Source organism: Danio aesculapii, chromosome 3 (genome assembly GCF_903798145.1).
Source record: "Danio aesculapii chromosome 3, fDanAes4.1, whole genome shotgun sequence".
NCBI classification, from domain to species: Eukaryota; Metazoa; Chordata; class Actinopteri; order Cypriniformes; family Danionidae; genus Danio; species Danio aesculapii.
Genome location: NC_079437.1, coordinates 49,682,842 through 49,695,623, shown reverse-complemented (window position 1 = coordinate 49,695,623; position 12,782 = coordinate 49,682,842). Strand labels below are relative to the sequence as shown.

The 12,782-nt window shown below is 36.5% G+C and overlaps 1 protein-coding gene across 2 annotated transcripts in view; it reads right to left on the bottom strand.

Moving 5' to 3' along the window:
* The window catches only part of gcgra (glucagon receptor a), a 159,227-nt gene that overhangs the window by 47,410 nt on the left and 99,035 nt on the right, over nucleotides 1-12,782 (bottom strand). Inside the window, exons 1-2 of one of the 2 annotated variants that reach the window (XM_056454176.1) lie at nucleotides 11,436-11,476; nucleotides 3,402-3,548 (exon numbers count right to left, since the gene is read on the bottom strand). In XM_056454176.1, coding sequence (XP_056310151.1) covers nucleotides 3,402-3,455 — 54 coding nt within the window. In that variant the 5' untranslated portion in view covers nucleotides 3,456-3,548; nucleotides 11,436-11,476. Of the gene's footprint in view, nucleotides 1-3,401; nucleotides 3,549-11,435; nucleotides 11,477-12,782 lie in introns of those variants that run through there. The other variant, XM_056454175.1, reaches the window with a different exon arrangement.

Genomic DNA, 12,782 nt, shown 5'->3' with positions numbered 1-12,782 from the left:
TGTGAGATCAGGCTGACATGTTAGCCACTAAACTGACAAACCATTAAATAGTTACGATATTTTATGTTTTTTTTTTTTTGTTTGTTTATTGGCTAACATGTCAGCCTGATCTTACAAGGAAATGTAACTATATTATGTTTTTTTCAGTTTAGTGGCTAACATGTCATCCTGTGCTCATGAAATAACGTAACTATTTTATGTTTTGTCCATTTAGTGGCTAACATGTCATCCTGTGCTCACAAGGAAACGTAACTGTTTTACGTTTTGTTAGTTTAGTGGCTAACATGTCATCCTGTGCTCACGAAATAACGCAACTATTTTATGTTTTGTCCATTTAGTCGCTAACATGTCATCCTGTGCTCACAAGGAAATGAAACTGTTTTACGTTTTGTCAGTTTAGTGGCTAAAATGTCGTCCTGTGCTCATGAGGAAATGTAACTGTTTTACGTTTTGTCAGTTTAGTGGCTAACATGTCATCCTGTGCTCACGAGGAAACGTAACTATTTTACGTTTTGTCAGTTTAGTGGCTAACATGTCATCCTGTGCTCACGAGGAAACGTAACTATTTTACGTTTTGTCCATTTAGTGGCTAACATGTCATCCTGTGCTCATGAGGAAATGTAACTATTTTATGTTTTGTCTGTTTAGTGGCTAACATGTCAGCCTGTGCTCATGAGGAAACGTAACTATTTTACATTTTGTCAGTTTAGTGGCTAACATGTCATCCTGTGCTCACGAGGAAACGTAATTATTTTACGTTTTGTCAATTTAGTGGCTAACATGTCATGCTGTGCTCACGAGGAAACGTAACTGTTTTATGTTTTGTCAGTTTAGTGGCTAACATGTCATGCTGTGCTCATGAGGAAACGTAACTGTTTTACGTTTTGTCAGTTTAGTGGCTAACATGTCATCCTGTGCTTACGAGGAAACGTAACTATTTTACATTTTGTCAGTTTAGTGGCTAACATGTCATCCTGTGCTCACCAGGAATCGTAACTGTTTTACGTTTTGTCAGTTTAGTGGCTAACCTGTCATGCTAAGCTCACGAGGAAACATAACTGTTTTACGTTTTGTCAGTTTAGTGGCTAACATGTCATCCTGTGCTTACGAGGAAACGTAACTATTTCACGTTTTGTTAGTTTAGTGGCTAAAATGTCATCCTGTGCTCACGAGGAAACGTAACTATTCTACGTTTTGTCAGTTTAGTGGCTAACATGTCATCCTGTGCTCACGAGGAAACGTAACTATTCTGCGTTTTGTCAGTTTAGTGGCTAACATGTCATCCTGTGCTCTTGTGAAATGTTTTCAACTCGGTGTGTCTGAAAGGCGCGAGCGCATCGCTCCGCTTGCGCATGCAAATTGGCATTTATTGTAATCATGGAAATAACGAATTTGCGCACAGGAAAGACGCGGTACGTGAACGGCCCGCTGCTATAGTTAATCCAGTGTGCTTGCATATTGCCTTGGTGTAGCTATAAGCTCGGAACTTTAAACCAGCACACAGGTGGCATAACTTTGTTTATTTGCAGCAGGTTCGTTCTGTCCAACAGAAACGTGCCGTTGAGAAGCCTTTAAGCTTAACTATCCAAATGTTTTTGGCTGCCCGCGCCACTCGCTTAATGTCAGGTGACTCATGCTCAGCGCAGACTTCATCTGCAGCTCGTGCTGTATTGAACAGACGCACTTCACTTCATAACTATAGCAGCCGCTTTTCGACTGAACAAAATTTATTTTTGATGTCTTGGTCACATGATTTGGAGGGCAGAAACAAATTGCCTCGCAGGCCGCCAATTGAATAGCCCTGCTCTTTGGTTTCCCAACATGTGGAGAGCATCACATCACCTTCCTGTGTTTGTTGCAAATTACTTGACATCACCAGGACAGAGAAGCACCCGGCCCAAACCAATCGAGAAAAATAAATATATTTATACTTTTATGGAGTCAAACACTTTGGACAATGCTAGAACGAAATTTAAGACCTCGTAAAAACACGATCAAGACTTTTTAAGGGCCTTAATTTTCTCATAATTGATTAATCAATTTTTAATACTTTTTAAGACGGCTGGCTATATTTTACCACAAAACTGTGTTTCAACCCCTTATAAAAGTGATATTTGGATAATAGTTCCCCTTTACAATGTTACCATAGAATATAAGTCTCACATTCAAAACTAACTATAGCCTTGAGAGCCTTTAAAATTGACGTAAATGTAAAATGTACGTACGTGCGAACTGAGCAAACATGTAAATAATATTTTTTTCTTGCTGGTTTCTTCAGTATTGGCTGGGAATAGCTATAATTTCAGCAAACCACTTCGAATGAATGCAGACAGTGTAATTAACATTTAGAAGCCCAACAGATTATCATTAGCGATAGTAATAGTAGCAACAGCATTAGTATTAATAGGTTTTTTTTGACTCTCACTGTGCTGGTAGACCCAATAACTTGCATTGTATAAATCACTAAGGACTATGGATTTAGCTAGATATAATCTGCTGAAGAAAATCAAATTCCACTGTACATCTGTGATGGCCTGAAGGCAAGCAAATTAACATCTATTCTTTTTAAACTATTGTGAACTATTTAACTATTTACATATGCCAAAGTGATATCTATTTCTCTAAAGCTCAGCTTTAATAGGATTCACTCAAGTGCCTGAAAATGTTAATTTATATTCCTGTAAAGTATATAAACTCTGTGAAAGATCTTCTGTTTCCAAGCATGCTAAACTGTGTTTCTTTTGCAATATGGAACGGGGGATTCAAGCTGCTGTTTGAGAAAGAGTAGTGAGTGACCAGATGTCCAGATAAAATCTGCAAAGCCATGATTATACCAGACATACTTGTCCAGATGGAGTTACAGGCTAACATTTGCCCCAATAATTAGTTCTGTTTTTAGTCTGATTGATAAAATAAGCATTTTAAGCTCACATTAGCAATGGTAAGAGTTAGCGGTAGCACTTTACAATAAGGTTGCATTTGTTAATGTTAGTTAAAGCATACCATACTCATTATAGTACTCATACTAGTTCTAGTTAAAGCTGTTCATTGTTAGTTCATGTTAACTCACGGTGCATTAACTAATGGTAACAAGCATGAATTTGTATTTTAATAATGCATTAGTAAATGTTGAACTATGATAAATAAATGCTGTACGGGTATGGTTCATAATTAGGTCATGTCAGTAAATACAGTAACTAATCAAAGCTTATTGTAAAGTGTGACCGATTTATCCACATAAATACAATATAACCTCTTTTTTCCCTTCTTTACAGTATATTTATACGTAGGTATGTAGCAAACATGCAGTTAACGTGTGTAATTGCGCAAATGACTGGTTCGATTTTGAACAGTCATCAGCCTCAGAGAGAGTAATGAAGTAAATAGAGATGATGTCTTACCTGGATGCAGGAGTTGAAACTGAGTAGAGTCAGAAGGAGAACTACTTGTGACATCCCTTAGTCCTGCTGCTGATGGCACTGACGGGAGCCGACGGGCCGATGGGATACGCTCACCTCATAGGACGACTTCAGCTGTCTCCACACAACCTAAAAACACACACAGAGCCAACACTGGGTCACACAGCAATTCCCGACTCAATTCGTGAATCAAATGATTACAGCAGAGTGAGGCTTAAATCTTAAATCTAAATCTAATAAAAATTTGCATTAGGAAAAAATCCAGAAGAATTCTTCTATCTAACTTTAAATAGATTTAAACAATATTATTATACACTTTATTAGGTACTCGTTAATGCAAATTTTATTCACTCATTCATTTTCTTTTCGGCTTAGTCCCTTTATTAATCTGGGGCTGCCACAGCGGAATGAACTGCCAACTCATCCAGCACATGTTTTTACGCAGCGGATGCCCTTCCAGCTGCAACACATCTCTGGGAAACATTCATACACACTCATTCACACTACACTACAGACAATTTAGCCTACCTAATTCACCTGTACCACCTGTACCACCATACTCAATTATATATTTCAACTAAACCTGACGAGATGTCTGAACTATCTAAGCTAACTGAGTGTATTAAAGATGTTAAAGACTGGATGACCAACAATTTTCTTCTCTTAAACTCAGACAAAACAGAATTAGAACTTATTGGGCCTAAATCCTGTACACAGCAGATCTCACAACTCGACCTACAATTGGAGGGATACAAAGTTAGCGTTAGCTCTACTATAAAAGATCTGGGTGTGATATTAGACAGCAATTTAACTTTTAAAAATCATATATCCCATGTCACAAAAACTGCTTTTTTTCTTCTGAGAAATATCGCTAAGTTACGAAGTATGCTATCCATCTCAGATGCAGAAAAGCTAGTCCATGCTTTTATGACTTCTAGGCTGGACTACTGTAATGCACTTTTTGCTGGCTGCCCAGCATCTTCTATTAACAAACTTCAATTAGTACAAAATGCAGCTGCCAGAGTTCTTACCAGGTCTAGAAAATATGATCATATCACCCCAATTTTATCCTCCTTACACTGGCTGCCTGTTAAGTTTCGTATTGAATTTAAAATATTGCTTCTTACATATAAAGCTTTAAATAATCTAGCTCCTGTTTATCTAACCAACCTTCTGTCTCGCTACAATCCAACTCGCTCTTTAAGATCTCAAAACTCAGGGCTTCTAGTAGTACCTAAAGTAGCAAAGTCAAGTAAAGGAGGTCGAGCCTTCTCATTTATAGCTCCTAAACTCTGGAATAGCCTTCCTGATAACGTCCGAGGCTCAGACACACTCTCCCAATTCAAAACTAGATTAAAGACCTATCTGTTTAGTAAAGCATACACTCAGTGCACCACTTAGCGGGTTTCCACACAGGTTTCTGCATCTTGTTTATATACACTATGAACAGCAGCTACGCTAATTATTCTCTTTATTCTCCATCTGCACCCGGGGATACCAACGACGAGATGATTCCAAGGTTTCCATATCCTGGACCAGGCCGTATCCTTAGCAGCAACTGTGGTGGTCATGGAGGAGTGGAGAACATGAGACTGATTCCTATGACGCTATAGGGACAGACGAGTCTTCGCTGAGGCCAGCTTCCAGCCTCCGCCGCTGAGACTGCAACTCTGCACAAGACGTTTGGCCAGCGGAGAAATTAAAATGGTCGTGCCCAACTGAGTCTGGTTTCTCTCAAGGTTTTTTTTCTTCACTTTCGCTAATTTTTGAAGTTTTTTTTCCCTCTCCACTGTCGCCACTGGCTTGCATGGTTTGGGATCTGTAGAGCTGCGCATCGATGGAGTTTTTGCTCTTGTCAATGTCAATGTCTGTTTGCTCTTCAGTGTTTGGACTATCAGTAGTGATTTTTAAACCACACTGAACTGAGCTAAACTGAACTGAACTTAAACACTACAACCTGAACTACACTGTTACAATTTACTATGACCTTTTATGTGAAGCTGCTTTGACACAATGTACATTGTAAAAGCGCTATACAAATATAGGTGAATTGAATTGAATCCTGTCAGCTAAGAACAGGAAACTAAGGCTACAATTCGCACAGGCTCACCAAAATTGGACAGTAGAAGAATGTTGCCTGGCAGTGTTGCGGAGTCTCGATTTCTGCTGTGATATTCAGATGGTAGGGTCAGAATTTAGTGTCAACAACATGAAAGCATGGATCCATCCTGCATTGTGTCAACGGTTCAGGCTGGTGGTGGTGTAATGGTGTGGGGGGTATTTTCTTGTCACACTTTGCGCCCATTAGTACCAACTGGGCATTGTGTCAACACCACAGCCTACCTGAGTATTGTTGCTGACCATGTCCATCCCTTTATCACCACAGTCTACCCATCTTCTGATAGCTACTTCCAGCAGGATAACGCGCCATGTCATAAAGTGAAAATCATCTCAGACTGGTTTCTTGAACATGACAATGAGCTCACTGTACTCTAATGGCCTCCACAGTCACCAGATCTCAATCTAATAGAACACCTTTTATGGTGGAATGTGTACCTGAATACCTGAGTACCTGGAATGTGGTGGGATGGGAGATTATTATGGATTAATATGGAATTGCAGCTAACAAATCTGCAGCAACTCATGACGCTATCATGTCAATATGGGCCAGAATCTCTGAGGAATATTTCCAGTACCTTGTTGAATCTATGCCACAAAGGATTAAGGCAGTTCTGAAGCCAAAAGTGGATCCAATACGGTACTAGTAAGGTGTACCTAATAAAGTGGCCGGTGAGTGTATCACTAAAGCTATATCTATACACTAATTATGAGACATTTTAAAATAGTATTTTTGCGCAAAACCACTGTCTGGCTATTGTTTTCAAGCATTTTCCAAAAGTTGCGTGTTTACACTGACTCAATGCATTGCATCAATGTTAAAGAAAGGCACAGAGCTTTTTAAATGGATGACAATTAGTTGAAGTTGTTGCTGTTTGCTAACATGAGTGTAAAGTTGCAAAAGCAGGTGAAATATTGACTGACTAACATGGCAAAACAAATACAGTGAAATTTTTGATGACTTTAAAGAACATAATACTGCTAATGATGCAGCTTACCCCTACATTAACACTAAACTAACAATAACAAAAGACTAAATGCTATCAGGGCTGCACGGTGGCGCAGTGGGTAGCACGTTAACTTCACAGCAAGAAGGTCAGTGATTCAAGCCTCGGCTGGGTCAGTTGCCGTTTGTGTGTGGGTTTCCTCCGGGTGCTCTGGTTTCCCCCACAAGTCCAAAGACATGTAGGTGAATTGGGTAAGCTAAATTGTCTGTAGAGTATGTGTGTGAATGAGTGTGTATGAATGTTTCTCAGTGATGGGTTGCAGATGGAAGGGCATCCGCTGCGTACAACATATGCTAGATAAGTTGGTGGTTCATTCTGATGTGGCGACCTCAGACTAATAAAGGGACTAAGCTGAAAAAGAAAATGAATGAATGAATGAATAAATACTATTAGGCTCAGCTACAGACACATGAGTACATCAAATGACTAACAATGTTTCACTGCCCACACTACAATGCCAGAAAACCATTTTTAGTTCATCTTTCCACTAAAGCCCTTCTCAAACAGCTAAAATTTCCTTGGCTAAAGCTTAACCTATGTGCACAGGGGAAAAGAAACAAAAAATCTCATTTTCATAGTAGCATACAACAAAAAATTTATCTCAAACAAGCAGATCCCATTTATTATGGTTAATCTCCTATTAATAACACTGGTACAGAATTATCAAATTAAATCATTCTTCAAATCAACTGCAATCATTGCACTGCATGAATCATTTAAAACTGTCCTCCCAAATGTGTCTGACAGGGAAACTTCTCCAAATGCATGTTATATGGTCTTCATTAAAAACAACATGCTTTTTCATTCATTTTTTCACTGGATTTCATCTGAAATAAATCCTAAAATTACACTTTTTTATATTCCAAAAGCTGTTGCTTAATTTGCCCCAAGTCTGTAAATGCTAATATTTTATTAATTTGATGTTTTAGTCTACTGTTTTTTTCTCCTTGTATCCTATCCTACTTAAGTAGTTTTGTGTAGCACTTCATGTTTTGAAGTGCGTGACCAAATGTATAAATTATAATTGGTAAGTTGATGAAAATATAATGCCATGTTCCTACAAATAAGGGTTCAAATCTGAAAATTGTAATCTATTTGAGCTGATTAAGGTAAAATGTAAATGATACAATCGCAAAAACAGGTATCATGACAATATAAAAAGCCACCTCTGATGATCCAGTGTTTATTAAAAAAAAAAAGAAAAAGAAATCATCAAATGTGTTTCCATCACCCATTATTCACATGAACTCTTTATCATCCAAGTCCAAAACCTCCTCAAGCAAGCATATTGTTTTTTGTGTGTGAAATAAGGGATTTTTATTTAAAATTAAGGGCTTTCTTCACTTGTTTGTCATGCGATGCTTCAAAATATGCATTAAGACAGAGTAATGAAATCCCAGTTATTGGCTCCCTAAATTCACTTCACTATTTGCTGAAAGTGTATACAATCATGAGAGCATTTAGAAACAAAGAATTTTTGCGGTGAAATGAAGACTGATGTAAGGTATAAAAACAACAGGCTGAGATCTACACTGCTGAAGCCTGTGGGATCAGGAAGGTCACAGACGGTTGACCATGTCGCTGTCTTTGCTGCGAGCTCTTGCTTGCGTGATGAAGCAGATAGTAGTGGACAGCAAACACTAACTCTTGCGCTACATCCAGCTCAATTACTCGCATGGTTCACAAAGAGATGATTTGAGGTAAAAATAAGAAGACGATGGTAACTGATATGATTGCAGTACAGATACAGAGATATGCTTTTAAAACTGCTCACGTAGACTGCGTTTTGAAGTTCTAATTTACGTATATATATATATATATATATATATATATATATATATATATATATATATATATATATATATATATATATATATATTTTTTTTTTTTTTTTTTTTTAGAACCTGTATGACTTTCAGAATTAGCAGTGGTGTTGGTGACCTATGATTTTCACTGTAAAAGCTGAAAAAGATAGAGCTTGACTATGTAAAGTTTGACTCTTCTCTTTAGTTACACTGTGTACTAAGACAGACAGAAAATAAGAAGTAGCTATTTTTAAGTAGGATTTAAGCTCTTATTCCCTCGTAATAATCAACCATTGTTGCTGTCGTACCATGGCTGCAGAAGAAGCAATGATATTGCGCAGTACCTGAAATAGCACTTAGCTACATTATACTACCAGAATGAGAGTAAAGTTGTTACAAACATATTAACCTGGAAAATAGCAACTTTTATTTTCAATAAGTCTTAGTACATGATGTAACTACTGACTAGTCAAGCCTAAATATGTAAATGGAATAAAATATGAAAATATGGAAACTCGAATTTTTGAGGGAGATGCTATTGTTCTAATTTGATTTAATGATCCATGCTAAGTATTGCTAAAATTGCTCCTGCCAGACCCAGAAAGCATCTAAATCTGGGGTCTCAATCTCCCAGCCCGCAGGCCATTTATGGCCATCCCTCCTCCTCCCGCAGGCCTGCAACTGACATCAAAAATATAAGGAAATTTGTACCCCCAAAACATATGTTTTTGAATCACTATCATTGTTGTGCAAATAGCCACTTGTGGTTTTGATCCCCCACCTATTGGACATTTAAAGTACTACACTATACTGTATTTCAGTTTTACTTTCGTTTTAATGCACATGCATATTATTTCTGTTGCTGATTTAAACATTGATATAAATGTGCATACATGCTCTATTTTTACTAAAACTCTATTTTTGTAAATATTCAAGGGTCATTGATTATTATCAGTTTTATACCATCTGTATTTTGTTGAACAAACACTTTTTCATGGCTTACAAATTATATTGCTGGTGTAACAAATATGCTAATTCTGCCAATATTCGATTAATATGATCTCATTTAATTTGATTTTCCTCATGTGTATTGAGATTTCAATAAAAAGTATGTACATTTTACTGCTGGTTGAATTGAACATATTCAAAATAAATGTGAATATTTATTTATACTTTTCCCCTCTTTGTTGTAGTTTTACAAAAAAGAAAGATACCCAGAAGAACAATTGCTAGTAAAGTCAGTAAAGTTACCCAAACAGTTTTTGCTGTTCTTATGCTATCTGTTAAACTTTTGGTAAAGCAACAATTGGTTGGTACAGAATAATAATAATTATTTAATCATTATTATGACTATTTAAATGTAAAAATGCTAATTTAAACAGTCACCGCCATTTTGAATTTGAGACTCTTGGTCTAAATAGATTAAAAAAGGCAAAACTCAAGAGTTTAACTCTAAGGGTCTTAAAGGGACCTAAAATGAAAAAAAAAAAAAAAGTTTAGTGTTTTTTTTAAATAAGAATCTTACCCTTATTCAACTACAAACACAGTGTCATAAGAGGTTAATATTAGGTAAGATTTAGGTTGCCAGTTTTTAAGGACAATGTCATTTTGACGTGGATATTTTGATGATTTTAGATTGTGTTGGAAAGTGACCCAAATCTAACATCAAGCTAACATTTTAAACCAATGTCATATTGACGTCACATACTGACATTTATTCATCAGGTATGGCAACCAAAATCCAACATCTGATAAATTTCATAGTGATAACACCCACACAACGTCAAGCTGTAACATCATTAGATATTGAAATTTTGTTGTTTTTAGATTGTGTTGGAAATTTACCAAAATGCGACATCTGTCTGACGTTGGACATGGACGTCGGCCTGATGTTGGGTTCTGATGTCAACCCAATTTGCATTTCCAATCAAAACGCGATGTCCCACAAAATTGGGGTACAATGTGAATCTGACGTCATGTTGATGTCCTATGCCTGCTGGGATACTATGCTACAAATACTACTTCTAGTGACACAACTGACCAAAACACAGATCTCCTAAAAAGAGAATTCCCTCATAATTTCCTCAGACTCAATTGGCTCCATACTTTTAGTTTTATAAATTTATTTCTTCTGTTGAACACAAAGCAAAATATTCTGAAGAATTATGGTAATGAGCAGCCACTGACATCAATATTATGAACAACTACAACAATAACAACAGCCAACAAAAAACTATGGAAGTCAATGGCTATTTTTTCCAACATTGTTCAGTATTTTTTGTGTAAGTTCACCAGAAGAAACTCAACCAGGTTTGGAACAAGTGAAAAATGAGTAAATGATGACAGAATTTTTATTTTTTGGGTGAACTGTCCTTTCAATACCAAACGTATATAAAGCCAAACTGCAAAAAACAACAATGGCTGCGTCTGAAATCGCTTACTAGTAGGTACTGAGTTTGAATTTAAATGTACTACTTGGCCATTTCAAAAATATATTCTATACAGTATGAATGTCAGTGGTATGAATGGAATTCAGACATACTACACCCACCAGTTTGTCATCAACACGTGACTTACCCACATCAGTGGCGTCCTAGGTCATTTGCAAACTTTTTAGCGTACTATATAGCATAGAAGTATGCGATTTCCCACTAATCTATTTACAATATAATACAGAATATGAGTACTGTATGTTTTTGTTTATTATTAGGGTATAATACTGCCAAGCTTTACAAAATCCTAACAGCGAGCTACTAAAACACATTCCAGAATTTTCAATGGTTTCCACAACAAATTACATGAAACTATTGACTATGTTCTCTTTAGGATATTACAACAACAACAAAAACCTCTTTGTAACTTTCTGGGGATGTTAGTTTTAGGATATTCTTAGTTGCCCTCCCTACCATACAAAAACCCCCCAAAACTATACAGTGGAACATCATTAGGCATTAGAGTAATGCTCTGAGTTTGCTACTTTTGGTGCATTAAATTCTTTTTCCAATAAGGTGCTGTCTACCTCTGAACTGTGATCGACTGGGTGCCCACATAATTTGTCATCCAAGCATGTAGAAAGACTCACTCACCTGATAATTGATCCATATTTCACCCCCTACTTCAGTCGTAGTTGGAGAACAGAACGAAATCTGAAACGTTTCTGCAAAAAACACCTTTACCATGGAAACATTTTTGGCTAAAACGTTTCAAATTCCATTCTGTTCCAGTCTGTGGGCAGGTTGAGGCAGGTGTGTCCCTTTAATGCATTCCTTTAAATGCACTTATTGTGATGAAACTAGCAAACAGTAATGCCAGTTGATAGCTTTGGAAGTATTCCAACATGACGTCCAAAACTAAACATTTGTTTTTTCAAAAAAGTTTTTCTGTTCACTCTGATAGAAGTTGCTCTGTTACCACAAGACCCCCTCCAGAAGTACAAAGCTAAAGTTTGTCATATATGCTTACAATATATCATTATTTCACGCATAACAACTTGTAAATGGGTATCAGGGTTGCCAAGTCTGGGATTTTCCAATGAAATTGGGCTACTTTTAACAACTTGTTGTGGGTTGATTTTATATTGCATTAATACATGTTGCATTAATTATATTTATATAGTTGTGTTGAAATATTTTACTGAAACGGACTGTTGTAATCCTCTAGAGGAGGGGAGAGGAGGTTTTTAGGGTAACAGATTGGCAGGGCTCTCCAGAATTGTTGCAAAATAAAGACTAAAAATGTCAGTTGATTTACAATTTAATTAGTAATAGCTTGAATGTTTGCTAGGTTTTAAAAATATCTGTACTTTAAAAATAATTTCACAAATTTGGATTTCACTTTTACCAGTATTGTTCTGTATTTACTCATAGTACCCATAGTATTTAAAAAAGTTTTGAACTGGAAAACTTCACACGGCAGTAACATAAGAGACTCATTGAGACACATAAGAGCTGTGCATTCAATATTCAGAGAAGATAATTTATTAAAAATACATAAATATACACAAAATACAGTTATTAGTCATTAAAAAAATTATACTATGTATAACGTGTATATATTGATGGTGTATTTTTTATATTATTTAGCTGGTTTTGAGCTAGGTTTGATTGGCCATTCAGCTAGTGCTGTTGTGAAAACCTGGCAACCTTGATTGGTATGATAATATTAACATTTTTGGTCTTGATTGACTAGATCTGACACATGCTACTCAGCAAGTATGGACTTGCTTCTGCAAGCATATACACAGATCTGTTACTTTGAACAAGATAACTGGTTATAAACAACATTGGCAGCAGATTTTATTTGATTCCTTTATGGAAAATACAGCAACTGCGATTTTTAAGGATAGTACACATTCCCCTCACTCAGCTTTTGAAAGCTTTTTGTTACTATCAGGATGTAGGTTTCCTAGAGCCCGAAAAAATGCTTATAAAAGT